The sequence below is a fragment of the Erythranthe guttata genome, chromosome 12, assembly GCF_056151865.1.
Source record: "Erythranthe guttata isolate IM_541 chromosome 12, IM_541, whole genome shotgun sequence".
In the NCBI taxonomy this organism is placed as follows: domain Eukaryota; kingdom Viridiplantae; phylum Streptophyta; class Magnoliopsida; order Lamiales; family Phrymaceae; genus Erythranthe; species Erythranthe guttata.
Genome location: NC_142544.1, coordinates 3,631,781 through 3,658,009, shown reverse-complemented (window position 1 = coordinate 3,658,009; position 26,229 = coordinate 3,631,781). Strand labels below are relative to the sequence as shown.

Sequence of the window (26,229 nt, the reverse complement as noted above, 5' to 3'; positions counted from 1 at the left end):
ATATTTTTTTCTTAGAAATTTCAAATAAAAAAAAATAAATCGAAAAAAAGTCAACATCGGAGACCGGCCGGAAAAAAAAAATCAGAAAAAAAAGTTTTCACAAAAAAAAAAAGTCAATGCCGGAATCTGGCCGGAAAAAAAAATCATACAAAAAATTATTTTCTGAAAAAAAAAATATTTTTTCAAAAAATTATTAAAATGGGGATTAATGTGATATATTTGTTTAAATCCAGGGTCAATGTGTATTATTAAGGAAGTTAGAGCATAATGGATGGAATTGACAAAAAATATATTATGGAGGGTATTTTTGACTAAAGATATGATGATGAATTTATTTGAAAGACTATTTTCTTTTGGACCAATATGCATTTAAGTCCCTTGGGATGGTAGCGCTGCAAGAAACAGATATACGCACATCGATCCCTAAGACATGAAAACTTGACTCCGATAATTGTTTCAGGGATATTTTTTTGTAATTATTAATAGCACATGAACCTTAAAATTATTTTTACATACCTCAGAGGTGGTTGTGTAAATGTCTAATTTACCCCAAAAAAATCAATCATTACTTTAAGATTTTATTTTTCTTTCAATCAAATGGATAAAATTCAACGGTTACATACTTACATATAAAAAAATCTTCATAATTAACAATTATATATATATATTTATGGGTAAATGAGTGATAACCCCTAGTTTTAAAAATATATATGAGGAAGTCCAATGAATTATTTTGTCTTAGTCAAAAACCCAAATTACAATCTTAATTAGTGAGACCCCCTGGGTAACTTGAATTACCAGTTTTGCCCTTTTAATTTCAATTTTCCTAATCTTCTCCTTCTTCCACTCACACCCACAACAACCGCCGTTTTATCTCTTCCCCCTCTCCCTCTCTTCATCTCTCGTTCTCTTCGTCTCTCTAACTCTATCGCCAAAAAAAAAAAAAAAACAGAAAAGTCTCCGGCGACGAACGGAGAACAAGTCGAAGAAGAGCATCGACTCGGTGTTTTTTTGTACTGCAGGTTATGGATAAGGCGGCGTCGCTTATCCATAAAACTCTTTCTCGATAGATCTGGCCCCGACGAAGAAGATGCACAACAGATGGGGGTTGATGACGGGCGGCAGAGACTTGGGAAGGTATTCTCTGTTAAAATAAAGCAAATCATCTTTTAATTAATGTAAGTTTTCTTCTGCTTAAAGCTTAGGCTTTAAAAATAAGCCTGTAAAATTGGCATGGCATGCCAATTGTTCAACAGTAGAAATATTTTGGACTCCAATATTGAATGGGGTCAGGTTATTTGGAAATTAAACATATCTTTGGTATATATGATATAGTACTTAGACAATGGTAGATCTTGGCCTTAAAATTGTTTTATCTGTAAATCCCTTTTTTGGTTGATGGAGAGCTCAAACTAGATCTACTATTTCTTATTCAAAAAAAAAAAAAATCCAGATATACTGCGTTTTTTAAGATCTGTGAGCAATTAATATTAAAAAAAATTCCTTTGGATTAATTTGAATTTTTATTTTGTTTGATTTTTATGTTGTTCATTTTTTTTTATAAATCATATGTCTTTTATTTTTCGTATTTATTTGAAGATGATCCGAAATGCCTCAAGTGTGAGAGCTCTGTTTGCCTGTAGTAGAAACTTAATCAGTAGCAGTTACTTAGATCGGTGATTTGGGTCAGGTGAATATACATTCATATGTAGTCATATACAGTCATATATGTAGTCATGTATAGCTATTGATACATATAATTATACATGACTATAGAACTTAGGTCAGGTGAATATACAGTTATACAGTTATATACATGTGAAATGGTTTCTACGTTATTGTTTTAGTTTCCTCTCTTTCTTTGGTTGGGGGAGGGCTCAAATCAGATCTACTATTTTTTAGTAAAAAAAATATCAGATCTACTATGTTTTTTAAGATCTGTAAACAATTAATATTAAAATCTTTTTCTTTGAATTAATTTGATTTTTTTATTTGTTTGATTCTTATGTTGTTCATTTTTGTTATAAATCATATGTCTTTTATTTTTTGTATTTATTTGAAGATGACCCGAAATTCCTCAAGTGTGAGAGTTATGTTTGCCTGTAGTAGAAACTTAATCAGTAGTGGTTACTTAGATGGGTGATTTGGGTCAGGTGAATATACAGTTATATGTAGTCATATACAGTCATATATGTAGTCATGTATAGTCATGGATACATATAACTATACATGACTATACAACTTGTAGTATACTATAATCATTTGTAGTGGATTACAGTACAATAAATTTAAAAAAAAAATCATGTTTTTATGTATTTTTCATGTAATCTAACTCGCATGTTCTATTTTGCCCTTTTAACTTGTATTTTTTTGTGACAGGTTTTTTGTTTGCATAACATTATGAGATGCAAAGAATAAGACGCAAAGAAGTGCCATGTGAAGTTGCATTAATGCTATAGTACTCCGGACTTATGCCACTTATATAACTATAGATAATTGTAGATAACTATAGTCACGTGTAGTAACATATATGTATATGTATGCTATGCGCTTTTTAATGTATAGTAATGCGTGTTCATGTTTTGAAGATTATATGCACGTGATTGTGTTTTTTTTGTTAGTTGATTTATAATATCAAGATTAAAATTCTGACATTTGTTGTTGGTGTAGATTAATTTTGGGATAAAAAAACATTACATGATTACATATAACTAACTATACATGATTGTGGTATACTATAGTTAGGTGTAGTATACCATAGTCATGTATAGTCAATTTCAGTACAGTAAATTTATCAAAAAAAAATTAAAAAAATTAAAAAATAAAAAAATTATAAAAATTATAAAAAAAAATACAAAAGAGGGTATGTATAAAAAATAATAATAAAATATACATTTATATTTTTTATTTAAAAAATCTATAAAAATAATAAATGCAGGCCCAAAAATGTTAAATGTAGTTGGGCATTGTACTGAATGCAGAGATGAAAATACTAATGCAGTTGGGCGAAAATTGCACTTAAGGGCACAATAGTACTTTTGCGTCTCCAGGGGTGTATCTCAAAGGAAGATTTTTAGGGGTGAACCTATCCCTATATATTTTCCATTTTAGGTAATGACCCCATATATTTATATAAAAAAGATCTTCACAGTTAATAATTTTCCACTCATATTTCAGTTGTTTTTACCAAAAAAAAAAAAAAAAAAAATTAATTATTGTTAAAATAAGAAAGAAAGTAAAAACATGTGATTAGATCAATGGACAGCTCTTGGAGTTGGGAGCTATGAAAGAAAGTTCGTTCGTCTTCTCTTTGAAATTCTATTCAACTCTGGTGGGCTTACAAACCCTCTTCTTTCTTCTTTCTTCTTTCTTGTTCACCATCACCATCATCAAAACCCAATCACTATTCACCTTTTTGACTACAAGAGTAAGCGAAAGCTTGACCGATTCTCTCACTACTGTTATCATCTTCTCTCACTAAGTTCTTGATTTCTTTCGCCATGGGGCAATCTGACTGTGTAGGTTTTTGCAGAATCTGACCCATGCCCATTTCCTTTCGGGTAAGCCCGTATTCGATTTTCTATTTGGTTTCCCGATTCTTGATTAGAAAAGAAATGGGTTCTTGATTTTGTGTTTTCTGTGTAAGAAAAAAATAATTAAAAAAAAAAGTGGGTTCTTGATTTTGTGATTTCTGTGTAAGAAAATAAATAAAAAATAAAAAAATTGGGTCTTTATATATCAGTTCAATTATGTTGCCTGATCTGTGTGGATCAAGATTGCTTTTATCTTTGCCCGATGATATATTCTCCGTTATTACAAGCTCCCTCTCTCCGAGTGACGTGTGCAGCCTCGGTCTCGCTTGTCGAGATCTCAACGCCGTCGTTTCCTCGGACAAAGTATGGCTTGCCCAATGTAGTAAATTGGGAATTAAACTACTCCCTTTGAGCACCCTCGTCGAATGGAGAAAGGGGGTTCTTTCGTACCGAGCTTTATGTCGATTCTTGATCGACGTTCACCCGTTAATCGGTATTTGGGTTCACCAAAACCCGGAGCTTGGCAATGTAGTCTATGTCATGCCCGGTTTTTTATCGCTCGTTGGATGTCGAATAATCCCACAAGAAGTGGGCCCGTTAGGGCTTGAAGAAGGTCCGATTTTGTGGACGCCCGTATTCGAAATCATATGCAATCACGTGGGGTCCGCTTCGTTCTTTCTACACGGTAGAGAGAGAGGAGATGATTACGTTTATCCCGGTTTGCTAAAGAATTCCTCCGCGGATAAGAATTGTAACGTGCTTTTGCTCGAAGTGGAGCCTAGGCATCAAAGTGAAGGTGGGAAACTCACGTATAGCAAGAGCTTTGCTCGTGAATTGGATAACGAGGTTTCTTTGTCGAATAAGCTATCAAGATCGTGTAGTGGGAGGGTTTCTAATTCGAAGTCGCAGAAAATGCCCTTTAGCCGTTTGGGTTTTGGCGATCGAAGGAGGCTACTCGATGTTGTTACGAGTCAAATCCGAAATATTGTTCCGAAAGAAGCAAATGTGATGTTGTTTCCTCGCTCGAAGAACGATTTTGGGGTCTTGTACGAGAGGAGATTGTTGCTCTTGCAAATGTACGATGAAGAATCATCGTCGCCTTTTAATCCCACCGAATTAGGATCGAGCGACGTGTGCAAAAGCCTCGAGTGTACTACTACTACTACGAGTGTGGATCAATGCCACGTCACCAAAAGCAAGACCCTCTCGGGATTTCTAAAGAATGGGCTCAAACACATATTAAGGAAATCAAGCGTCGATCAAGAAAGTCAGAAATCAACTTCTTCTTCTTCGAGATGCCAGAGTAAACTCCACGAATTTCTTCGATCGGGAGATAGGGTTGGATTGAGTTTACGAGCCGCAACTATGAAACTATCTTCTTACCGAGCGTGGCCCAATATGCACGACAGTCGGTTCGCTCTCTACAAATTACCATTACACCCCTCCAATGCATGCGACGAGTATGCAGGTTTGTGGGGGGCCACTTTCGGTTGGCCCCCGGGGCGGAAATCCGAGGAAAAACCCGGAAAAGCCCTTTTCTTGATTTTGATATCTTACGAAGAATCGGAAGGGGAGAAGCTTATGATTGGTACAAAGATATTGGAAGGCACTTCGTACGTATTGCATCCTAATGGATCGGCTATGTTTATTGTGAACGTAAATCAACCGTCTATGGAATTATTTCCGATCGAGAGTGATGGAGAATCGAATTATATTGAAGTTAAAAGGTCGTTTTCGGGAGAAGGTGTTGCGAATGGGTACGGGTTTAGATATCCGGGTTCGAAACCGGGCTCGCTTTTTGTTCTTGAAAACGGATTGCTCGTTTTTATGTGGAAGGAGTCAAGGGTCGTGTTGACTTTGCAGAGGCTCGATTTGGGGGAGCTTTTGAGGAAAGGGGAAAGAGTGAATTCTTTGTCGCCGATTTCGAATTTTGCGTATTTGACAAAGACGTACTCGAACGTTTACTCGGGATTTTGAAATTTTCTTGAAAATAGGCGGCGCTCTATTTTTTTCCTCCAAGGTATGCTTCTTTCTACGTTTAATTGTCTGAGTTGAATACGGCGAATAATTGTAAGTAAGTTCGTTGTAGTTATAAAATGCTGTTCTTCCATCTATATTAAATGACGGTAATTCGTGTATATTTTGTGACAGGATTTTTTTTTTTTGCTGCTGGTGCCAAACGAAGAACTGTGTCGTAGATGGATGAAAGAGGTTCGATTATTTCGATATATTCTTTCGACTGTGCTGACTGAGTTTTGGTAAAATGCATTGGAAAAGAAACATTTGTATAACCATTGTGTTTGGGGTTGTTAAAGTCTGATGTTTATAGACACAAATTTATGCTGAAAAAGAGTGATTTATTTGAGAAATGATTGAGTTTGGTTATATATTACTTTGCAGTTTTTTTGGGAAAAATTACGAAAAAAACCCCTGAATTTGGGTTGAATAACGAAAACACCATCACCTATCCGTAATTATCAAAACTTGCATGATGTTTGTTTCCGTTTTACACTGCGCCCCCCTTACTGTGTGATTTTTTTTCGATTACATGAAATGTTTTCCAAAAAATGCAGAGTTTACTCCTGCAGACGTGGCGTTTCTTTATGCTACTTTTAAGAAACAAAAATTACCCTCAAGGGTATGGTAATACTAAAAAGTTGTAAAAGCCCTGTGTTATTTGAGAACAAAGATTTCGTATAAAGGCTCTACGAGGGTAACTTTTGTCTTTAAAAAAAGACAAAGAAATGTCACCTCTACAGGGGTAGAATTGACATTTTTTGGGAAAATTTTCCCCTGTAGTAAAAAGATATCGTGAAAAATCACATTGTAAGGAGTGCTTTTAAAAAAATAGCTCAAAGTAACTTACTTTAGAGAAGAAAAAGTAAAAATTAATTTTGCAAACGCCTAAAAACAGATTATGAGAAAAAAAAACTTAGAAGCTATTTTTAAAAGTTTTTGCGACCACCACCTAAGTGTTTTAAGACAATAAGAAAAATGACAACAAAAAAGAAATCCAATTGAATATTGAGATTATTCATGCTCGAGTTTAGTATTTTAATTTTAAAATATAACCATTTAAATAAAATAAATAAATTATACACTCACTAGAGAAACTATCAAAAATTGAAAGAAAAATAAATAAAAAAATATACTCACTAGAAATTTACTTTGATGAATCTAAACACCACACACACACACACGCACACACACACACAGAATCTCCATTACAACAAAACAAACCCTTTCGAAATACAAATCAAGGAGAATTGGCGCGCTTTCCATTACAGCAAAAAATCGGCAAACAAATCCACAATTCCTTTCAGAGAATGCTTCTGCCAAAGCGGATAATTCCCTGGTCGTCGATTCCACCATTTGTTCGGCGGCGACGGCGGCGGGCGGTGGAACTAGGGTTAATCGATTGTCATATAATCCGCTGCGGAGACCATACTTTCATCCACGATTAGCTTATCCGGTGGTAAGAATCGAAGTTAGTTTGTGTGTTTATTGTCTTATTGAAGTTTGATTTGCTTAGAAAAAAGTAAATTTGGGATAATTATGTTGAACCTGTAATCTGTAAGCAAATCATGAATATTCAACGGATAATTTGTTCTTTCTCGTTCGCCATCAACCAGTTGACTTTTGACAGTGTGTAAACAAAAGCTTGATCAAGTCTGTTGCTTCATTGGTTGAATTATTATGACCCTACTATGTTTAATTAGGTTTAAATAATCAAGTCAATTTTTAATAATCAAGTCAATCCCCTCCCTACATTACTTTCTCCCATTCAAGGCTCTCATCAGTTTTTGTTAAACATTTTAAATCTTGTGATAATTAGCAGCTTGAATTCTTGTCAATTGTTTATGTGAGAATCTGATGCATGCCTAATTGCTTCCAAATCAGGTTACATTTGATTTTCTATTTTGTTTATGATTCTTGATTTTGAATAAAGAATGGGTTCTTAAAGTGAATTATGTCATTTTTCGTGTGCAGTGCAGTAATTGATTGGGTCGAGGTATAGGAATAACAATTTTTGTGTAAGATTGAATCTCTTTACTTCATCAATAAAGAAAGAAAAAGGATTTCGGTTATTCTCTACTAAGTTGAGAATTGTAGTCCATTATGTCGTCTGATCTTTGTGGATCACGCTTTCTTTTGGCTTTGCCTCATGAAATATTTTCTGTAATAACGAGTTCCCTCTCTCCGAGGGATGTGTGTAGTCTTGGTATGAGTTGTCCAGGCCTCAACGCTGTTGCGTCATCCGACGAAGCATGGCTTGCCCAATGTGATAAATTGGGTCTAGTCCCTTTTAGCACCCTAATTGAATGGAGAAAGGGGGTTTCATCGTACAAGGCCCTTTGTCGATTCTTGGTGAATATTCAACCATTGATGGGCATTTGGGTTCACAAAAATCCTGAGGTCGGCAATGTAGTATATGTTATGCCTGGTTTTTTATCAGTTGTTGGATGCAGGATAGTCCCGCAAACGATAGGTCCTTTAGGCCTTGAAGATGGTCCTCTTTTGTGGACGTCTGTATTTGAAATTCTCTGCAAGTATGACGGCTCCACAGCATTCTTCTTACACGGGAGGGAGCGAGGAGAAGATTATGTTTACCCCGGATTTCTTAAATCAGTTGATAGAAATTGTAATATGCTTTCGCTTGAGGTGGAGCCTCTGCATCAACTGGATGGAGGACATACGAGCTCTGAAATTCCTTTCAGCCGTTTGGAATCCGATGATAGAGAGAGGCTCCTCGATTTTACTAGCCAAGTTCGAGATATTGTTCCAGATGCAGCAAAAGGGATTTTTTTTCCTCCCATGAGAAACGATGAGTTTTTTTCTCAACAAGATTTCGCAGTCTTACTTGAAAGGAGATTGTTGCTTTTACATATGTATGAGCGCACTTTGAATCCCACCAAGTTAGGATCAAGTGCTGCAGGTGGTGGGGATCAAGAAAATCAGAGTACTACACTTCATGGATTTCTTCAACCGGTCGGATTGTGTTTACGAGCTCCAAATATGAAAATACATCATTATAAAGCGTGGCCTTCTATGTATGAAGGTCAATCTATTCTTTATAAGATGCCTATTGAGCCTCCCAAGGAATATCACCAGTATGCTGGTTTATGGGGAGGGACTTATGGTTGGACTCCGAGACGGCTATCTAAAGAAACATTCGGAGAGCGCCTTTTCTTGATTTTGATCTCTTATGAAGTGTCCGAGGGGAAAGAATGTATGCTTGCTACCAAGATATTAGAAGGTTCATCCTATGCTGAGCGTCCTAATGGCTCAACTATGTTTACAGTGAATATAGATCAACCAGCCCTGGAGTTATTCCCGTGTGATAGTCAACCCAATCCTATTGATTCCTTTGGGGGAGAAGGTATTGTGGATGGTAATGGTTTCAGATATCCCGGTTCTAAACCTGGTTCACTTTTTGTTCTTCCGAATGGATTGCTTGTTTTTATATACAAAGAGTGGAGGATTATGTTGACCTTGCAAAGGCTCGACTTGACGGATCTTTTAAGGAGAGGCGAAAGAGTGTTATCTCTGCCGCCAATTTTCAACTTTGTGTATCCAACAAGGATGTACATGAATCCTTACCCTGAACCTTCAAATTCTTGAAGCAGCTCTATTTTCTCCAAGGTATGCTTCTCTGTAAATCATTGCTTCTTTTATCCATGCATTGAATCCGAATGTGAATAAAAAAGGGATGAGAACTAATTGTTGTGGATATATACTAATATTCTGTTATGCATTGAAAACATAAAGCTCGCAAGATGTGGATTAGGACTAACATGACGTTGTACAATTCTCATCGTGTCTCCGTATGTGTATAAACAGAATAAGGATTTCATTTTCTTAGAATAGCATAATTCTTGTAAGGTGTTGTTATGTTTCTGGTTTGAAGCTATAATATTTTGCATGTTTAATAGCTTGTAAATTTTTATATTCCAACATCTTTAATGGGTTTCATTATTCACAGGGATCGGGTTTAGAAAGATTTGAAACACTCTTTATTTGAAGTCTTAATTAATGTAAACTTGCAACAACAAAGACCAGTACAGCTATACTCCCAATTTAAGATAATAATGTCCGTTTCTTGGGACTGCATTTTGCTTATTTCATGAGTCATATTAAACAAGTGCAATTAATCAATGATAATCAGAGACATTGATGAAAACATATATCAGTTTCTAAATGATGATTGAAAACCCCGGTAGGAAGGAAGCTTGTTATAGATAAGTATAGCAGATATAACCGATCGTATCACTAGAGCTAAGCATTGGTATTTTGACACTTCCACCCCCTTTTTTAAGAAATCCAGAAAATAATGTTATCTTTTTATGCAGTATGTATTTACCCAGATATATCTTTGAAAAATCATCATTCATGGTAATGTGTGTTTATTTCTGACAGGCAAAACGGTATATAAGACTGCATGCGCTGATGTTTGTTTGGTTCCAATGACATTGAGCTTTGGTTAATCTTGGGTGGTTTGATTCCTTTTTTCTGGTGCTTACAATTTAACAAATAAAGAAGTGTCTCGTTGATGCAAGAGGTTCGATATATTCTTTCGACTGTACTGAATATGATATGGGGATTGAGTTTTGGTAAAATGCATCTGCATAACCATGGTGTTTGGATTTATAGTGTCTGATGTGTATAGACAAAATTGATGCTGAAAAGATTGATTTATTTGAGGAACGGTAAGTTTGGTTAGTAATGTATTTTTCCGCAGATCTTTTGTGAAATATAAATCATTTTTTTTCTGCTTCAATCTACTATTTAAGATGTAAAAAAATGAAAATTATGTAGACATTATGTTTATTCGACACCAAGAATGAGCTGATTAGTCCATTCTCGTTCTTTTTTCGTTCTTAGTCCAAATTGGACACTTTTAAATTTCAATCTCAAATCTAAAGAATGAAGTTTCACAATTTTAGTCCGATTTCTGGATCGAGATGCTGTTTGCATACATTTTCTTACAGGCAAATAGTAAACTGAGTTGCGAATTTCTTTTACAACATTTAATTTTTTCTCTCAATAAAAAGATCATATTTTTAAATTGTAACAAGTAGTAGTTGCAATTTGAATCCTTCAAGCAATCCATTATGGTTGACATTTTACAGAGTAAACGGAAGTTTGACCAATTATGTTCCTTCCGTGGGTGGGTTACTCTAATCCCACTAAGTTTAATTAGTTTCAAATAACAAAGTCAATCCCCTGTATTAACTTCTCTCAATCAAGGCTGACATCAGTTTTGCTACATGTACTTGTGTAAATTTGAATCTTGTGAGAACGAGCAGCTCGAATCCATGTCAATCGTTTCTGTGAGAATCGGATGCATGCCTATTGCTTCCAGGTCAGGTTATATTTTATTTTCTATATTGTTTCCGATTCTTGAATAGAGAATGGGTTCTTGAAAGGAATTTATACCCGTTTTGGTATTCAGTGCAATAATTGATTGGATCGAGGTGTAGTTTCAGTTTGTGATATTGTTCCAGATGCAGCAAACATGATTTTTTTCAGATGCAGCAAACATGATTTTTTTTCCTCCCATAAGAAACGATGAGTTTTTTTCTCAACAAGATTTCGCAGTCTTACATAAGAGGAGATTGTTGCTTTTACAAATGTATGAGCGTACTTTGAATCCCACCAAGTTAGGATCAAGTGCTGCAGGTGGTGGGGATCGAAAAAATCAGAGTACTACACTTCATGGATTTCTTCAACCGGTCGGATTGTGTTTACGAGCTGAAACTATGGAATCACGTCATTATAAAGCGTGGCCTTCTATGTATGAAGGTCAATCTATTCTCTATAAGATGCCTCTTGAGCCTCCCAAGGAATATCACGAGTATGCTGGTTTATGGGGAGGGACTTATGGTTGGACTCCGAGAAGGCTATCTAAAGAAACATTCCGAGAGCGCCTCTTCTTGATTATGATCTCTTATGAAGTGTCCGAAGAGAAAGAATGTATGATTGCTACCAAGATATTAGAAGGTTCATCCTATGCTGAGCGTCCGAATGGCTCAACTATGTTTACAGTGGATATAGATCTACCAGCCCTGGAGTTATTCCCGTGTGACAGTGAACCCAATCCTATTGATTCCTTTGGGGGAGAAGGTATTGTGGATGGTAATGGTTTCAGATATCCTGGTTCTAAACCTGGTTCACTTTTTGTTCTTCCGAATGGATTGCTTGTTTTTATATACAAGGAGTGGAGGATTATGTTGACCTTGCAAAGGCTCGACTTGGCGCATCTTTTAAGGAGAGGTGAAAGAGTGTATTCTCTGCCGCCAATTTTCAACTTTGTGTATCCAACAAGGATGTACATGAATCCTTACCCTGAACCTTCAAATTCTTGAAGCAGCTCTATTTTCTCCAAGGTATGCTTCTCTGAACCATTGCTTCTTTTATCTATGCACTGAATCGGAACGTGAAAAAAAAAAATATGAGAACTAATTGTTGTGGATATATACTAATTTTTATTTGGTATGTATTGAAAACATAAAGCTCGCAAGATGTCTATAATGTATAAACAGAATAAGCGTAATGGAATATATGAGTCTGTGTGGTGCAAATAATTCTTATCCTGTGCAATATTGTTAGGATAGCTTGTAAATTTTTAAATTCCTTTTTGCAATAGACTCTGGATAAAGAGGAAAATCAAGTGATTGGTACAAGGTGACATCTTGGAGGGGTTCCATAATTGTTGGTGGAATTCACGGGGATCGGATTTAGAAAGATTGAAACACTTTGTATTTGACGTCTTCATGCTTGTGTAGTGTGCAGCATTTCAAACATTTTACGACTGAAAATCTAAAAGCATTCTCTTCCAAATCCGTTATTAGTTATAAAATGATGTTCTTCCAGTTTCTTCCTTAATTCCATATGATTGACAACTTCGTAAGTAGGTTCACTTCAATCATTGGCGTTGAATGCAGTAACTTTAACTAGTTCGGAATTTGTTAAAATTAGAAATTTTGAAGATTTTCATTTTTTTGGGGGAGTTGTCGTATTTTGGGAAAATAATTTGGTAAAAAAAGGTAGCGTTTGTTTGTATTTTGAGTTATAGTTTGGGGGAGACATTTTGCACCATAGGTTGTACGGGTCAAGTTATGTATGAAAGTATTAGAAGAAAGAAAGAAGAATATTATTATCCATTTGTGCATTATGTATTTACCCCGATTTATCTTTCGAAAACCAAAATTGATGGTAATGACTAATGCGAGTTTTTTTCTGACAGGCAAAAAATTATCTACAAGACTGCATCTGGTGTTGTTCTCCTCTGGTGTTTGTTTGGTTCCTTTTTTTGCTGCTGTCAAAATAAACAAGTGTCTCGTTGACGAAAGAGGTTCGATATATTCTCTCGACTGTATTATCATATGGTGATTGAGTTTTGTTGAAATGCATTAGAAAATAAATATTTGTACGACCGTGGTGTTTGTTAGGATTCGTAGTGTCTGAGATGTGTAGACAAATTTGATGCTGAAAAAATTGATTTGTTTGAGGAATGGTAAGTTTGGCAATGTATCTTTTGCAAATTGTTTGTGAAATATATATCTGATTTTTCTTTGCAATTTAAGATGTAGAAAATTGAAATTATGTAGCCATTAATTGGTTTATTCAACCCCAAAAATGAACTGATTAGACCATTCTCGTCTCTATTAGTATCTTCTTTGAATTGCTATTTCCTGAGCTTTGGTCCGAAAGAATAAATTATTTTCAAGAAAACTACAGTTTTGCACCTATTTCACATTTGGTCCCCCATGTTCACAGAAAATACATTTTGTCCCACATGTTTCAATAATTTAACACTTTTGGTCATTTCCGTCAATTCCGATAGTCCGTTAGTTAAGGCAGTGTGGGCACACGTTCAATTCCGTTAGTACTAGCGGAAAATTGACAGAAATGACTAAAAGTGTTTAAGTTTTGAAACATTAGGAACCAAATGTGTATTTTTTTAATATGGGGACTAAGTATGAAATCGGTGCAAACTTGAGGGATGAAAACTGTATTTTTCCCAATAGTTTCCGTTCTCAGCCCAAATTGGACACTTTCAGTCCAGTATCTACATAATAAAGATTGACAATTATAGTTCGACACTCTATTTTCTGAAATAAGATGCTATTTGCTGGCTTTTTTTACTGGCAAATAGTAAACGAAGTTGCAAATTTATTTTCCAACATTTTTTTTCTCAATAAAAAACGTATTTTTAAATTATAGCAAGTACATGTATTAAGGAAATCGAGCGGTGATAAAGAATATCACACGACAACCTCTTCTTGTTCTTCGAGATGCCAAAGTAAACTCCACGAATTTCTTCGATCGTAAGATAGGGTGGGATTGAGTTTACTAGCCGTAACTATGAAACTATATTCTTACGTAGCATGGCCTGATATGCACGACATTCGTTTCGCTCTCTACAAATTACCGACTAAGACGAGTACAGATATACGCCCAATTTAAGATGATAATGTCCGTTTCTGGGAACTGCATTTTGCTTATTTCACGAGTCATATTAAATGTCAATAAGATGGAGGAACGGGCCAAGGTAACTTCAAACTTATTTTGGAGTCCTTAATTTGTATCTTCTTGACCATCAGATTGTCGTCAAGCTAATAACTACATATGGAAAGTGTAAGTGCAACATCAACACAGTGGATAGGACTAGTTTCTCTTATTTAATCTTACAACAGATCTAGTTTTACATATGATCAAATGTATCCTTATACATTTGAAGCATCTCCCCATTTTGCGACTGAAATCTAAAAGCATTCTCTTCCAAATTCGTTATTAGTTACAAAATGTTGTTCTTCCAGTTTCTTCGTTAATTCCTTACGATTGAGAACTTTGTAAGTAGGTTCACGTAATTGTTGATGTTGAATGCAACAGTAACCCGAGTTCGGAATTAGTCAAAATTCGAAATTTTGAAGATTTTTATATTTTTTTGGAAGTTGTGGTATTTTGGGAAATAATTTGAGAAAAATGTAGCGTTTGTTTGTATTTTTAGTTGTAGAGTGGGACAAGACATTTTTCTACTATAGGTTGTGGGGGTCGTCAAATTATGTACGAGAAGAAAGAAAGGAGACTTGTTTGTATTTTAGTTGAGACATTTTTCTACTGTAGTGTTCTATCCCAATTGTCAATTTTGTCCAAGGAATAATTTCACAAGGGGACACTCGCATAGAATATGGAACGAGTCTTCTCTCTCTTGACAACATCTTTGAAATTGATCCATCAAACTTTAGTTATCTATCATGCTTTAGGGCTTTAAGTAATTTAAGGTTGTCTCTGTGAGCCAAAGAAAGATTTAATCCTGAATGCAATTAATTAAAGATACTCAGAGACATTAATTAACCAACTGTTTCTCACATGTATAAGTTTCTAAATTATTTTCTCTTGCTAAATTAATTTTCCTTAAACTGCTATTTTGTAGTCCAGTGCCTTTTTGCTTTATTGATGATTGAAAAACCCTGTAGGAAGGAAGAATGTTATAGATAAGTATAGAAGATATAACAATTTGTACCTATAAAGCTAAGCATTGATATTTCGACACTTCTAGCAATCTTGCAGCCAAGCGATCTATAAACCCGGAAATATTATTATTTTTTTATGCATTATGTATCTGCCCCGATTTATCTTTGGAAAATCGTCATTGATGGCAATGCCGTGTTTATTTCTGACAGGCAAAACGATCTATAAGACTGCATGCGCTGGTGTTTGTTTGGTTCCATTGACATTGAGCTTTGGTTAATCTTGGGTGGTGTGATTCTTTTTTTTTTCTGGTGCTGCCAAATAAAGAAGTGTCTCGTTGATGCAAGAGGTTCGATATATTCTTTCGACTGTATCGAATATGAATATGGCGATTGAGTTTCGGTAAAATGCTTCTGCATGACCATGGTGTTTGGATTTTTAGTTTTTGATGTGTGCAGACAAATTTGATGCTGAAAGATTGATTTATTTGAGCAACAGTAAGTTTGGTGAGTAATGTATTTTTCGCAGATCTTTTGTGAAATATAAATGATTTTTTTTTTCTGCTTCAATCTGCAATTTAAGATGTAGAAAATTGAAAATTATGTAGTCATTACTTTGTTTATTCGACACCAAGAATGAGCTGATTAGACCATTCTCGTTCTTTTTTCGTTCTTAGTCCAAATTGGACACTTTCAAATTTCAATCCCAAATCTAAAGAATGAAGTTTCACAATTTTAGTTCGATTTCTAGATCGAGATGCTGTTTGCATACATTTTCTTACAGGCAAATAGTAAACTAAGTTGCGAATTTCTTTTCCAACATTTATTTTGTTTCTCTCAATAAAAAGATCATATTTTTAAATTGTAACAAGTAGTTGTTTAAATTTGAATCCTTCAAGCAATCCATTATGGTTGACTTTTGACAGAGTAAACGGATGTTCGACCAATTATGTTCCTTCCGTGGGTAGGTTACTCTGATCCCACTAAGTTTAATTAGTTTCAAATAACAAAGTCAATCCCCTGTATTACCTTCTCTTAATCAAGGCTGATATCACTTTTGCTACATGTACTTGTGTAAATTTGAATCTTGTAAGAACGAGCAGCTCGAATCCATGTCAATCGTTTCTGTGTGAATCGGATGCTTGCCTATTGCTTCCAGGTCTGGTTATATTTTATTTTCTATTTTGTTTCCTACTCTTGAATGGAGAACGGGTTCTTGAAAGGAATTTATACCCTTTTTGGTATTCAGTGCAATAATTGATTGGATCAAGGTGTAGTTTCAGTTTGTGATCTTTCACCGCCATACGAATAACTGTTTTTTTTTTTTTTTTTTTTTTTTCTGTAAGCTTGAATCTACTTACCTCATTAATAAAGAACAAATAAAAAAAAAAAGGATTTCGTTTATTCTCAACTAAGTAGTCCGTTATGTCGTCTGATCTTTGTGGATCACAGTTACTTTTGGCTTTGCCTGATGATATATTTTCTGTAATCACGAGTTCCCTCTCTCCGAGGGATGTGTGTAGTCTTGGTCTCAGCTGTCCAGGTCTCAACGCTGTTGTGTCCTCCGACAAAGTATGGCTTTCCCAATGTAATAAATTGGGAATTAAACTACTCCCTTTTAGCACCCTCGTTGAATGGAGAAAGGGGGTTTCTTCTTACAAGGCCCTCTGTCGGTTCTTGGTGAGTATTCATCCGTTGATCGGCATTTGGGTTCACCAGAACCCTGAGCTCGGCAATGTAGTATATGTTATGCCTGGTTTTTTATCAGTTGTTGGATGCCGGATAATCCCGCAAACGATAGGTCCTTTAGGCCTTGAAGACGGTCCTCTTTTGTGGACGTCTGTCTTCGAAATCCTCTGCAAATCCGACGGCTCGACAGCATTCTTTTTACACGGGAGGGAGCAAGGAGCAGATTATGTTTACCCCGGATTGTTTAAATCAGTCGATAGAAATTGTAATGTGCTTTTGCTTGAGGTGGAGGCTCTGCATCAACGAGATGAAATAGATAAGGGGACTGAAATTCCTTTTAGCCGTTTGGAATCTGATGACAGAGAGATGCTCCTCGATTTTGTCACGAGACAAGTCCGCGGTATTGTTCCAGATACAGCGACCGCGATATTATTTCCTCCCTTGAGAACCGACGAGGTTGATTCTCAACAAGATTTTACAGTCTTACGCGAAAGGAGATTGTTGCTTTTACAAATGTACGAGCGTATGTTGAATCCCACAGAATTCGGATCAAGTGAGGCAGGTGACGGGGATCAGGTGCTCGAACAGATACTAAGGAAATCGAGCTCAACAGATGGCGGTCAAGAAAATCAGAGTACACTCCATCAATTTCTTCGATCGAGCGATAGGGTTGGGTTGTGTTTACGAGCTGCAACTATGGAATTAAGTTTTCATATGGCGTGGCCCCATATGGACGATGATCAATCTATTCTCTATAAGATGCCTATGGAGCCTCCCGACGAATGTCACAAGTATGCTGGTTTATGGGGAGGGGCTTACGGTTGGCCTCCGACGAGGGTGTCAGAAGAAAAAGCCGGAGAGGCCCTTTTCTTGATTTCGATCTCTTACGAAGTGACCAAATGGGGGAAGAAACTTATGATTGGTACAAAGATACTAGAAGGTACGTCGTACGTTGAGCATCCTAACGGCTCAGCTATGTTTACAGCGAATGTAGATGAACCAGCCTTGGAATCGTTCCCGAGTTATGGCGCTGAAGACTCCGAGTCTATCGATTCATTTGGGGGAGAAAGTATTGCAAGTGGTTATGGTTTCAGAAATCCTGGTTCTGAACCCGGTTCGCTGTTCGTTCTTTCGAATGGATTGCTTTGTTTCGTATCTGAGGAGTCGAGGACTGTGTTGACGTTTCAGAGGTTCGACTTGGCGGATCTTTTAAAGAGAGGTGAAAGATTGCCTTTGCTATTGCCGCCGGTTTCGAACTATGTGTATCCAATGAGGTGGTACGTAACTCCTTACTCTGGAATTTCAGATTCTTGAAACAGCTCTATTTTTTCGACAAGGTGTGCTTCTTCGGTGTAAACCGTTGCTTCTTTTATCTGTGCACGAGTGTGTGTGTGTGTGTTGTACGGCCAAGTTATAAGGCCAATTTAAAAAAAAAAAAAAAAAAAAAAAAATTGTTCAGGATTATAATACTTTTTGCAGTTATTTTCATGTAAAAAAAATAATAATAAATTTATTCGAGAGGATATTTATTATTACAAGATTTAATGGGTCAATACCTTTTTCATTTTTCACATGTAAAAACTCAAGGCAAATTACTAAAAAATCCTAATTAAAAACAGGGGCAATTAGCTAGAGTTCTTACTATAAGAGATTTTATTTGTATAAATCCAACTATTAATTCCCTATTTTTATTACTTTTATTATTCTTATTTGTCTAAAATACTGCAAACAAAATATGGAAAATAAAAATCCTCAAATAAAAGTTTACTTTATACAAGTTTTAATTCCACGGTTTCTTCCCAACAAAAAAAAAAGTCGCTGCGAATCTTCAAATCCTAGCTATGATTTTACCTTTCATTCATCTTTCTCCTAAACGCAAAAATAGAAGACAACAAAAATTGATGTCCGTTTGCTGTTTTGTCGCTTTTTACTTGAAAACAAAGACCTAGGTTTGTTTGTTTGTTTGTTGTTCGTCATCGCCTCATCACGCTAAATCCGAGAACCTCAAATGCAAACAATATGGTGCAGAAACGTAAAATTCCGAGTGTTGAATATAGGCGTTGAATCTTTGTTTGCACCTGCTTCGTCCCTGTCCTGCCATAGATAGGAATCGTTCGCAGTTTGTAGTTTTGAATCTCTGTCTGCAACTGCTTCGTCCCTGCCCTGCCATAATTAAGAATCGTTCACAGTTTTGAATTTTGGTTTGAAATTGTTTTGTTCTTGTCCTGCCATAGCTTATTAGAATTGTTCGCAGTTTGCAGTTTTAAAATTTACGTTTGCAATTGTTTCGTCCCTATCTTGCCATAGCTAAGAATTGATTGCAGGAATCGTTCGCAGTTTGCAGTTTTGAATATATGTGTGTAATTGCTTCGTCCCTGCCCTACTATAGCCAAGAATCTTTCGCAGTTTGTAGTTTTGAAATCTCCATACTTAATAATCGTTTGTTTCGAGCCTAAGAATTGGTTGGAGTGTTCAAATCTCTTTGTTTGTTTTTCACTAGTATTTGCTAGTTTGATGGTTTGATTAGAGAGAGGAGATAGGCGTGAGAGAGAGAGGGAGTGATACGTGAGATTTTTTTTTCTCACTTACGTAAACTGAAATGCTATTCATAGTGCAACTTTTACCGCCTTGCAGTGCGATTTATTTCATTTGTAACTTTCCTTAAAAAAACTCAAATTCGCCCGCTATTTTGTGTGTTATATTACGAAATTCACTCAAGAATTTCGTGTATTTTTACACGAAATGTACGTGTTTATTATTATAGAACATGAATGACGAAACTGTTGGATTGAAAACATTTTCCTCTTTCGTGACATAAAACACGAAATTACACATTATATTTCGTGGAGTTTTCCACGAAATTACACCTTATAATTCGTGGATTTTTCCACGAAATATAAGGTAATGTTTCGTAAAATTTAGTACGAAATCACTAATTGATTTGTTTTTTTTTTTTTATTTAACCAACTTATTTCAGACACTCAGATAAATAAAATACATTAACATAAATATTCTTAAACTCAAGAAAAAAAACAAATTGACCTAAAAATTCAAATACAAATACAAATTGGACTAAATTCAAATACAACTACAAATTGATCTAAATTTCAAATACAAATACAAATTGAACTAAAATTCAATCATTGGCGTTGAATGCAGTAACTTTAACTAGTTCGGAATTTGTTAAAATTAGAAATTTTGAAGATTTTCATTTTTTTGGGGGAGTTGTCGTATTTTGGGAAAATAATTTGGTAAAAAAAGGTAGCGTTTGTTTGTATTTTGAGTTATAGTTTGGGGGAGACATTTTGCACCATAGGTTGTACGGGTCAAGTTATGTATGAAAGTATTAGAAGAAAGAAAGAAGAATATTATTATCCATTTGTGCATTATGTATTTACCCCGATTTATCTTTCGAAAACCAAAATTGATGGTAATGACTAATGCGAGTTTTTTTCTGACAGGCAAAAAATTATCTACAAGACTGCATCTGGTGTTTGTTTGGTTCCTTTTTTTGCTGCTGTCAAAATAAACAAGTGTCTCGTTGACGAAAGAGGTTCGATATATTCTCTCGACTGTATTATCATATGGTGATTGAGTTTTGTTGAAATGCATTAGAAAATAAATATTTGTACGACCGTGGTGTTTGTTAGGATTCGTAGTGTCTGAGATGTGTAGACAAATTTGATGCTGAAAAAATTGATTTGTTTGAGGAATGGTAAGTTTGGCAATGTATCTTTTGCAAATTGTTTGTGAAATATATATCTGATTTTTCTTTGCAATTTAAGATGTAGAAAATTGAAATTATGTAGCCATTAATTGGTTTATTCAACCCCAAAAATGAACTGATTAGACCATTCTCGTCTCTATTAGTATCTTCTTTGAATTGCTATTTCCTGAGCTTTGGTCCGAAAGAATAAATTATTTTCAAGAAAACTACAGTTTTGCACCTATTTCACATTTGGTCCCCCATGTTCACAGAAAATACATTTTGTCCCACATGTTTCAATAATTTAACACTTTTGGTCATTTCCGTCAATTCCGATAGTCCGTTAGTTAAGGCAGTGTGGGCACACGTTCAATTCCGTTAGTACTAGCGGAAAATTGACAGAAATGACTAAAAGTGTTTAAGTTTTGAAACATTAGGAACCAAATGTGTATTTTTTTAATATGGGGACTAAGTATGAAATCGGTGCAAACTTGAGGGATGAAAACTGTATTTTTCCCAATAGTTTCCGTTCTCAGCCCAAATTGGACACTTTCAGTCCAGTATCTACATAATAAAGATTGACAATTATAGTTCGACACTCTATTTTCTGAAATAAGATGCTATTTGCTGGCTTTTTTTACTGGCAAATAGTAAACGAAGTTGCAAATTTCTTTTCCAACATTTTTTTTCTCCATAAAAAACGTATTTTTAAATTATAGCAAGTACATGTATTAAGGAAATCGAGCGGTGATAAAGAATATCACACGACAACCTCTTCTTGTTCTTCGAGATGCCAAAGTAAACTCCACGAATTTCTTCGATCGTAAGATAGGGTGGGATTGAGTTTACTAGCCGTAACTATGAAACTATATTCTTACGTAGCATGGCCTGATATGCACGACATTCGTTTCGCTCTCTACAAATTACCGACTAAGACGAGTACAGATATACGCCCAATTTAAGATGATAATGTCCGTTTCTGGGAACTGCATTTTGCTTATTTCACGAGTCATATTAAATGTCAATAAGATGGAGGAACGGCCAAGGTAACTTCAAACTTATTTTGGAGTCCTTAATTTGTATCTTTTTGACCATCAGATTATCGTCAAGCTAATAACTACATATGGAAAGTGTAAGTGCAACATGAACACAGTGGATACTGGATAGGACTAGTTTCTCTTATTTAATCTTACAACAGTTCTAGTTTTACATATGATCAAATGTATCCTTATACATTTGAAGCATCTCCCCATTTTGCGACTGAAATCTAAAAGCATTCTCTTCCAAATTCGTTATTAGTTACAAAATGTTGTTCTTCCAGTTTCTTCGTTAGTTCCTTACGATTGAGAACTTTGTAAGTAGGTTCACGTAATTGTTGATGTTGAATGCAACAGTAACCCGAGTTCGGAATTAGTCAAAATTCGAAATTTTGAAGATTTTTATATTTTTTTGGAAGTTGTGGTATTTTGGGAAATAATTTGAGAAAAATGTAGCGTTTGTTTGTATTTTTAGTTGTAGAGTGGGACAAGACATTTTTCTACTATAGGTTGTGGGGGTCGTCAAATTATGTACGAGAAGAAAGAAAGGAGACTTGTTTGTATTTTAGTTGAGACATTTTTCTACTGTAGTGTTCTATCCCAATTGTCAATTTTGTCCAAGGAATAATTTCACAAGGGGACACTCGCATAGAATATGGAACGAGTCTTCTCTCTCTTGACAACATCTTTGAAATTGATCCATCAAACTTTAGTTATCTATCATGCTTTAGGGCTTTAAGTAATTTAAGGTTGTCTCTGTGAGCCAAAGAAAGATTTAATCCTGAATGCAATTAATTAAAGATACTCAGAGACATTAATTAACCAACTGTTTCTCACATGTATAAGTTTCTAAATTATTTTCTCTTGCTAAATTAATTTTCCTTAAACTGCTATTTTGTAGTCCAGTGCCTTTTTGCTTTATTGATGATTGAAAAACCCTGTAGGAAGGAAGAATGTTATAGATAAGTATAGAAGATATAACAATTTGTACCTATAAAGCTAAGCATTGATATTTCGACACTTCTAGCAATCTTGCAGCCAAGCGATCTATAAACCCGGAAATATTATTATTTTTTTATGCATTATGTATCTGCCCCGATTTATCTTTGGAAAATCGTCATTGATGGCAATGCCGTGTTTATTTCTGACAGGCAAAACGATCTATAAGACTGCATGCGCTGGTGTTTGTTTGGTTCCATTGACATTGAGCTTTGGTTAATCTTGGGTGGTGTGATTCTTTTTTTTTTCTGGTGCTGCCAAATAAAGAAGTGTCTCGTTGATGCAAGAGGTTCGATATATTCTTTCGACTGTATCGAATATGAATATGGCGATTGAGTTTCGGTAAAATGCTTCTGCATGACCATGGTGTTTGGATTTTTAGTTTTTGATGTGTGCAGACAAATTTGATGCTGAAAGATTGATTTATTTGAGCAACAGTAAGTTTGGTGAGTAATGTATTTTTCGCAGATCTTTTGTGAAATATAAATGATTTTTTTTTTCTGCTTCAATCTGCAATTTAAGATGTAGAAAATTGAAAATTATGTAGTCATTACTTTGTTTATTCGACACCAAGAATGAGCTGATTAGACCATTCTCGTTCTTTTTTCGTTCTTAGTCCAAATTGGACACTTTCAAATTTCAATCCCAAATCTAAAGAATGAAGTTTCACAATTTTAGTTCGATTTCTAGATCGAGATGCTGTTTGCATACATTTTCTTACAGGCAAATAGTAAACTAAGTTGCGAATTTCTTTTCCAACATTTATTTTGTTTCTCTCAATAAAAAGATCATATTTTTAAATTGTAACAAATAGTTGTTTAAATTTGAATCCTTCAAGCAATCCATTATGGTTGACTTTTGACAGAGTAAACGGATGTTCGACCAATTATGTTCCTTCCGTGGGTAGGTTACTCTGATCCCACTAAGTTTAATTAGTTTCAAATAACAAAGTCAATCCCCTGTATTACCTTCTCTGAATCAAGGCTGATATCACTTTTGCTACATGTACTTGTGTAAATTTGAATCTTGTAAGAACGAGCAGCTCGAATCCATGTCAATCGTTTCTGTGTGAATCGGATGCTTGCCTATTGCTTCCAGGTCTGGTTATATTTTATTTTCTATTTTGTTTCCTACTCTTGAATGGAGAACGGGTTCTTGAAAGGAATTTATACCCTTTTTGGTATTCAGTGCAATAATTGATTGGATCAAGGTGTAGTTTCAGTTTGTGATCTTTCACCGCCATACGAATAACTGGTTTTTTTTTTTTTTTTTTTTTTTTTCTGTAAGCTTGAATCTACTTACCTCATTAATAAAGAACAAATAAAAAAAAAGGATTTCGTTTATTCTCAACTAAGTAGTCCGTTATGTCGTCTGATCTTTGTGGATCACAGTTACTTTTGGCTTTGCCTGATGATATATTTTCTGTAATCACGAGTTCCCTCTCTCCGAGGGATGTGTGTAGTCTTGGTCTCAGCTGTCCAGGTCTCAACGCTGTTGTGTCCTCCGACAAAGTATGGCTTTCCCAATGTAATAAATTGGGAATTAAACTACTCCCTTTCAGCACCCTCGTTGAATGGAGAAAGGGGGTTTCTTCTTACAAGGCCCTCTGTCGGTTCTTGGTGAGTATTCATCCGTTGATCGGCATTTGGGTTCACCAGAACCCTGAGCTCGGCAATGTAGTATATGTTATGCCTGGTTTTTTATCAGTTGTTGGATGCCGGATAATCCCGCAAACGATAGGTCCTTTAGGCCTTGAAGACGGTCCTCTTTTGTGGACGTCTGTCTTCGAAATCCTCTGCAAATCCGACGGCTCGACAGCATTCTTTTTACACGGGAGGGAGCAAGGAGCAGATTATGTTTACCCCGGATTGTTTAAATCAGTCGATAGAAATTGTAATGTGCTTTTGCTTGAGGTGGAGGCTCTGCATCAACGAGATGAAATAGATAAGGGGACTGAAATTCCTTTTAGCCGTTTGGAATCTGATGACAGAGAGATGCTCCTCGATTTTATCACTAGACAAGTCCGCGGTATTGTTCCAGATACAGCGACCGCGATATTATTTCCTCCCTTGAGAACCGACGAGGTTGATTCTCAACAAGATTTTACAGTCTTACACGAAAGGAGATTGTTGCTTTTACAAATGTACGAGCGTATGTTGAATCCCACAGAATTCGGATCAAGTGAGGCAGGTGACGGGGATCAGGTGATCGAACAGATACTAAGGAAATCGAGCTCAACAGGTGGCGGTCAAGAAAATCAGAGTACACTCCATCAATTTCTTCGATCGAGCGATAGGGTTGGGTTGTGTTTACGAGCTGCAACTATGGAATTAAGTTTTCATATGGCGTGGCCCCATATGGACGAAGATCAATCTATTCTCTATAAGATGCGTATGGAGCCTCCCGACGAATGTCACAAGTATGCTGGTTTATGGGGAGGGGCTTACGGTTGGCCTCCGACGAGGGTGTCTGAAGAAAAAGCCGGAGAGGCCCTTTTCTTGATTTCGATCTCTTACGAAGTGACCAAATGGGGGAAGAAACTTATGATTGGTACAAAGATACTAGAAGGTACGTCGTACGTTGAGCATCCTAACGGCTCAGCTATGTTTACAGCGAATGTAGATGAACCAGCATTGGAACCGTTCCCGAGTTATGGCGCTGAAGACTCCGAGTCTATCGATTCATTCGGGGGAGAAAGTATTGCAAGTGGTTATGGTTTCAGATATCCTGGTTCTGAACCCGGTTCGCTGTTCGTTCTTTCGAATGGATTGCTTTGTTTCGTATCTGAGGAGTCGAGGACTGTGTTGACGTTGCAGAGGTTCGACTTGGCGGATCTTTTAAAGAGAGGTGAAAGATTGCCTTTGCTATTGCCGCCGGTTTCGAACTATGTGTATCCGATGAGGTGGTACGTAACTCCTTACTCTGGAATTTCAGATTCTTGAAACAGCTCTATTTTTTCGACAAGGTGTGCTTCTTCGGTGTAAACCGTTGCTTCTTTTTTCTGTGCACTAGTGTGTGTGTGTGTGTTGTACGGCCAAGTTATAAGGCCAATTTAAAAAATAAAAAAAAATAAAAAAAAAATTGTTCAGGATTATAATACTTTTTGCAGTAATTTTCATGTAAAAAAATAATAATAAATTTATTCGAGAGGATATTTATTATTACAAGATTTAATGGGTCAATACCTTTTTCATTTTTCACATGTAAAAACTCAAGGCAAATTACTAAAAAATCCCAATTAAAAACAGGGGCAATTAGCTATAGTTCTTACTATAAGAGATTTTATTTGTATAAATCCAACTATTAATTCCCTATTTTTATTACTTTTATTATTCTTATTTGTCTAAAATACTGCAAACAAAATATGGAAAATAAAAATCCTCAAATAAAAGTTTACTTTATACAAGTTTTAATTCCACGGTTTCTTCCCAACAAAAAAAAAAAAGTCGCTGCGAATCTTCAAATCCTAGCTATGATTTTACCTTTCATTCATCTTTCTCCTAAACGCAAAAATAGAAGACAACAAAAATTGATGTCCGTTTGCTGTTTTGTCGCTTTTTACTTGAAAAAAAAGACCTAGGTTTGTTCGTCATCGCCACATCACGCTAAATCCGAGAACCTCAAATGCAAACAATATGGTGCAGAAACGTAAAATTCCGAGTGTTGAATATAGGGGTTGAATCTTTGTTTGCACTTGCTTCGTCCCTGCCCTGCCATAGATAGGAATCGTTCGCAGTTTGTAGTTTTGAATCTCTGTCTGCAACTGCTTCGTCCCTGCCCTGCCATAG

General features: G+C 35.7%; 3 protein-coding genes and 2 pseudogenes across 9 annotated transcripts; all 5 read left to right on the top strand.

Moving 5' to 3' along the window:
• Positions 1-3,116: 3,116 nt before the first annotated feature.
• Positions 3,117-5,902, top strand: LOC105948598 (F-box protein At5g39450). Of its 2 annotated transcripts, none has more exons than XM_012971816.2 (2): positions 3,117-5,553; positions 5,685-5,902. In XM_012971816.2, the coding sequence occupies exon 1, from the start codon at positions 3,750-3,752 to the stop codon at positions 5,508-5,510; it is 1,761 nt and encodes a 586-aa protein (XP_012827270.2). In that variant the 5' UTR covers positions 3,117-3,749; the 3' UTR covers positions 5,511-5,553; positions 5,685-5,902. The 2 variants fall into 2 exon arrangements, with proteins under 2 accessions (XP_012827270.2, XP_088683266.1); XM_088827140.1 differs by lacking the exon at positions 5,685-5,902 and having other exon boundaries at positions 3,252-3,560; positions 3,743-5,661.
• Positions 5,903-6,653: 751 nt separating this feature from the next.
• Positions 6,654-10,406, top strand: LOC105964470 (F-box protein At5g39450). 2 transcript variants are annotated; one of them, XM_012988977.2, is made up of 3 exons: positions 6,654-7,008; positions 7,524-9,176; positions 9,951-10,406. In XM_012988977.2, the coding sequence occupies exon 2, from the start codon at positions 7,653-7,655 to the stop codon at positions 9,153-9,155; it is 1,503 nt and encodes a 500-aa protein (XP_012844431.2). In that variant the 5' UTR covers positions 6,654-7,008; positions 7,524-7,652; the 3' UTR covers positions 9,156-9,176; positions 9,951-10,406. The 2 variants fall into 2 exon arrangements, with proteins under 2 accessions (XP_012844431.2, XP_088683265.1); XM_088827139.1 differs by lacking the exon at positions 6,654-7,008 and adding an exon at positions 7,044-7,433 and having other exon boundaries at positions 9,951-10,311.
• Positions 10,407-10,557: 151 nt separating this feature from the next.
• On the top strand, positions 10,558-18,237 carry LOC105964471 (F-box protein At5g39450 pseudogene; annotated as a pseudogene). 3 transcript variants are annotated; one of them, XR_001173381.2, is made up of 3 exons: positions 11,061-11,920; positions 12,781-12,888; positions 15,224-18,237. The product of XR_001173381.2 is annotated as an F-box protein At5g39450 pseudogene, transcript variant X1 (transcript). The 3 variants fall into 3 exon arrangements; XR_016035096.1 differs by lacking the exons at positions 11,061-11,920; positions 12,781-12,888 and adding an exon at positions 10,558-11,008 and having other exon boundaries at positions 16,282-18,237; XR_016035095.1 differs by lacking the exon at positions 12,781-12,888.
• On the top strand, positions 11,165-11,899 carry LOC105964492 (F-box protein At5g39450). The gene has a single exon (XM_088827200.1). The coding sequence runs from the start codon at positions 11,165-11,167 to the stop codon at positions 11,897-11,899; it is 735 nt and encodes a 244-aa protein (XP_088683326.1).
• Positions 18,238-20,001: 1,764 nt separating the features above from the next.
• On the top strand, positions 20,002-25,608 carry LOC105964472 (F-box protein At5g39450 pseudogene; annotated as a pseudogene). Its single transcript, XR_001173382.2, has 2 exons — positions 20,002-20,252; positions 22,594-25,608. The product of XR_001173382.2 is annotated as an F-box protein At5g39450 pseudogene (transcript).
• The last annotated feature ends 621 nt before the right edge of the window (positions 25,609-26,229 follow it).

Coding starts and splice junctions, on each gene's coding strand:
- LOC105948598 (XM_012971816.2), top strand. CDS start 3,750: ATGTTGCCTGATCTGTGTGGATCAAGATTGCTTTTATCTTTGCCCGAT.
- LOC105964470 (XM_012988977.2), top strand. CDS start 7,653: ATGTCGTCTGATCTTTGTGGATCACGCTTTCTTTTGGCTTTGCCTCAT.
- LOC105964492 (XM_088827200.1), top strand. CDS start 11,165: ATGTATGAGCGTACTTTGAATCCCACCAAGTTAGGATCAAGTGCTGCA.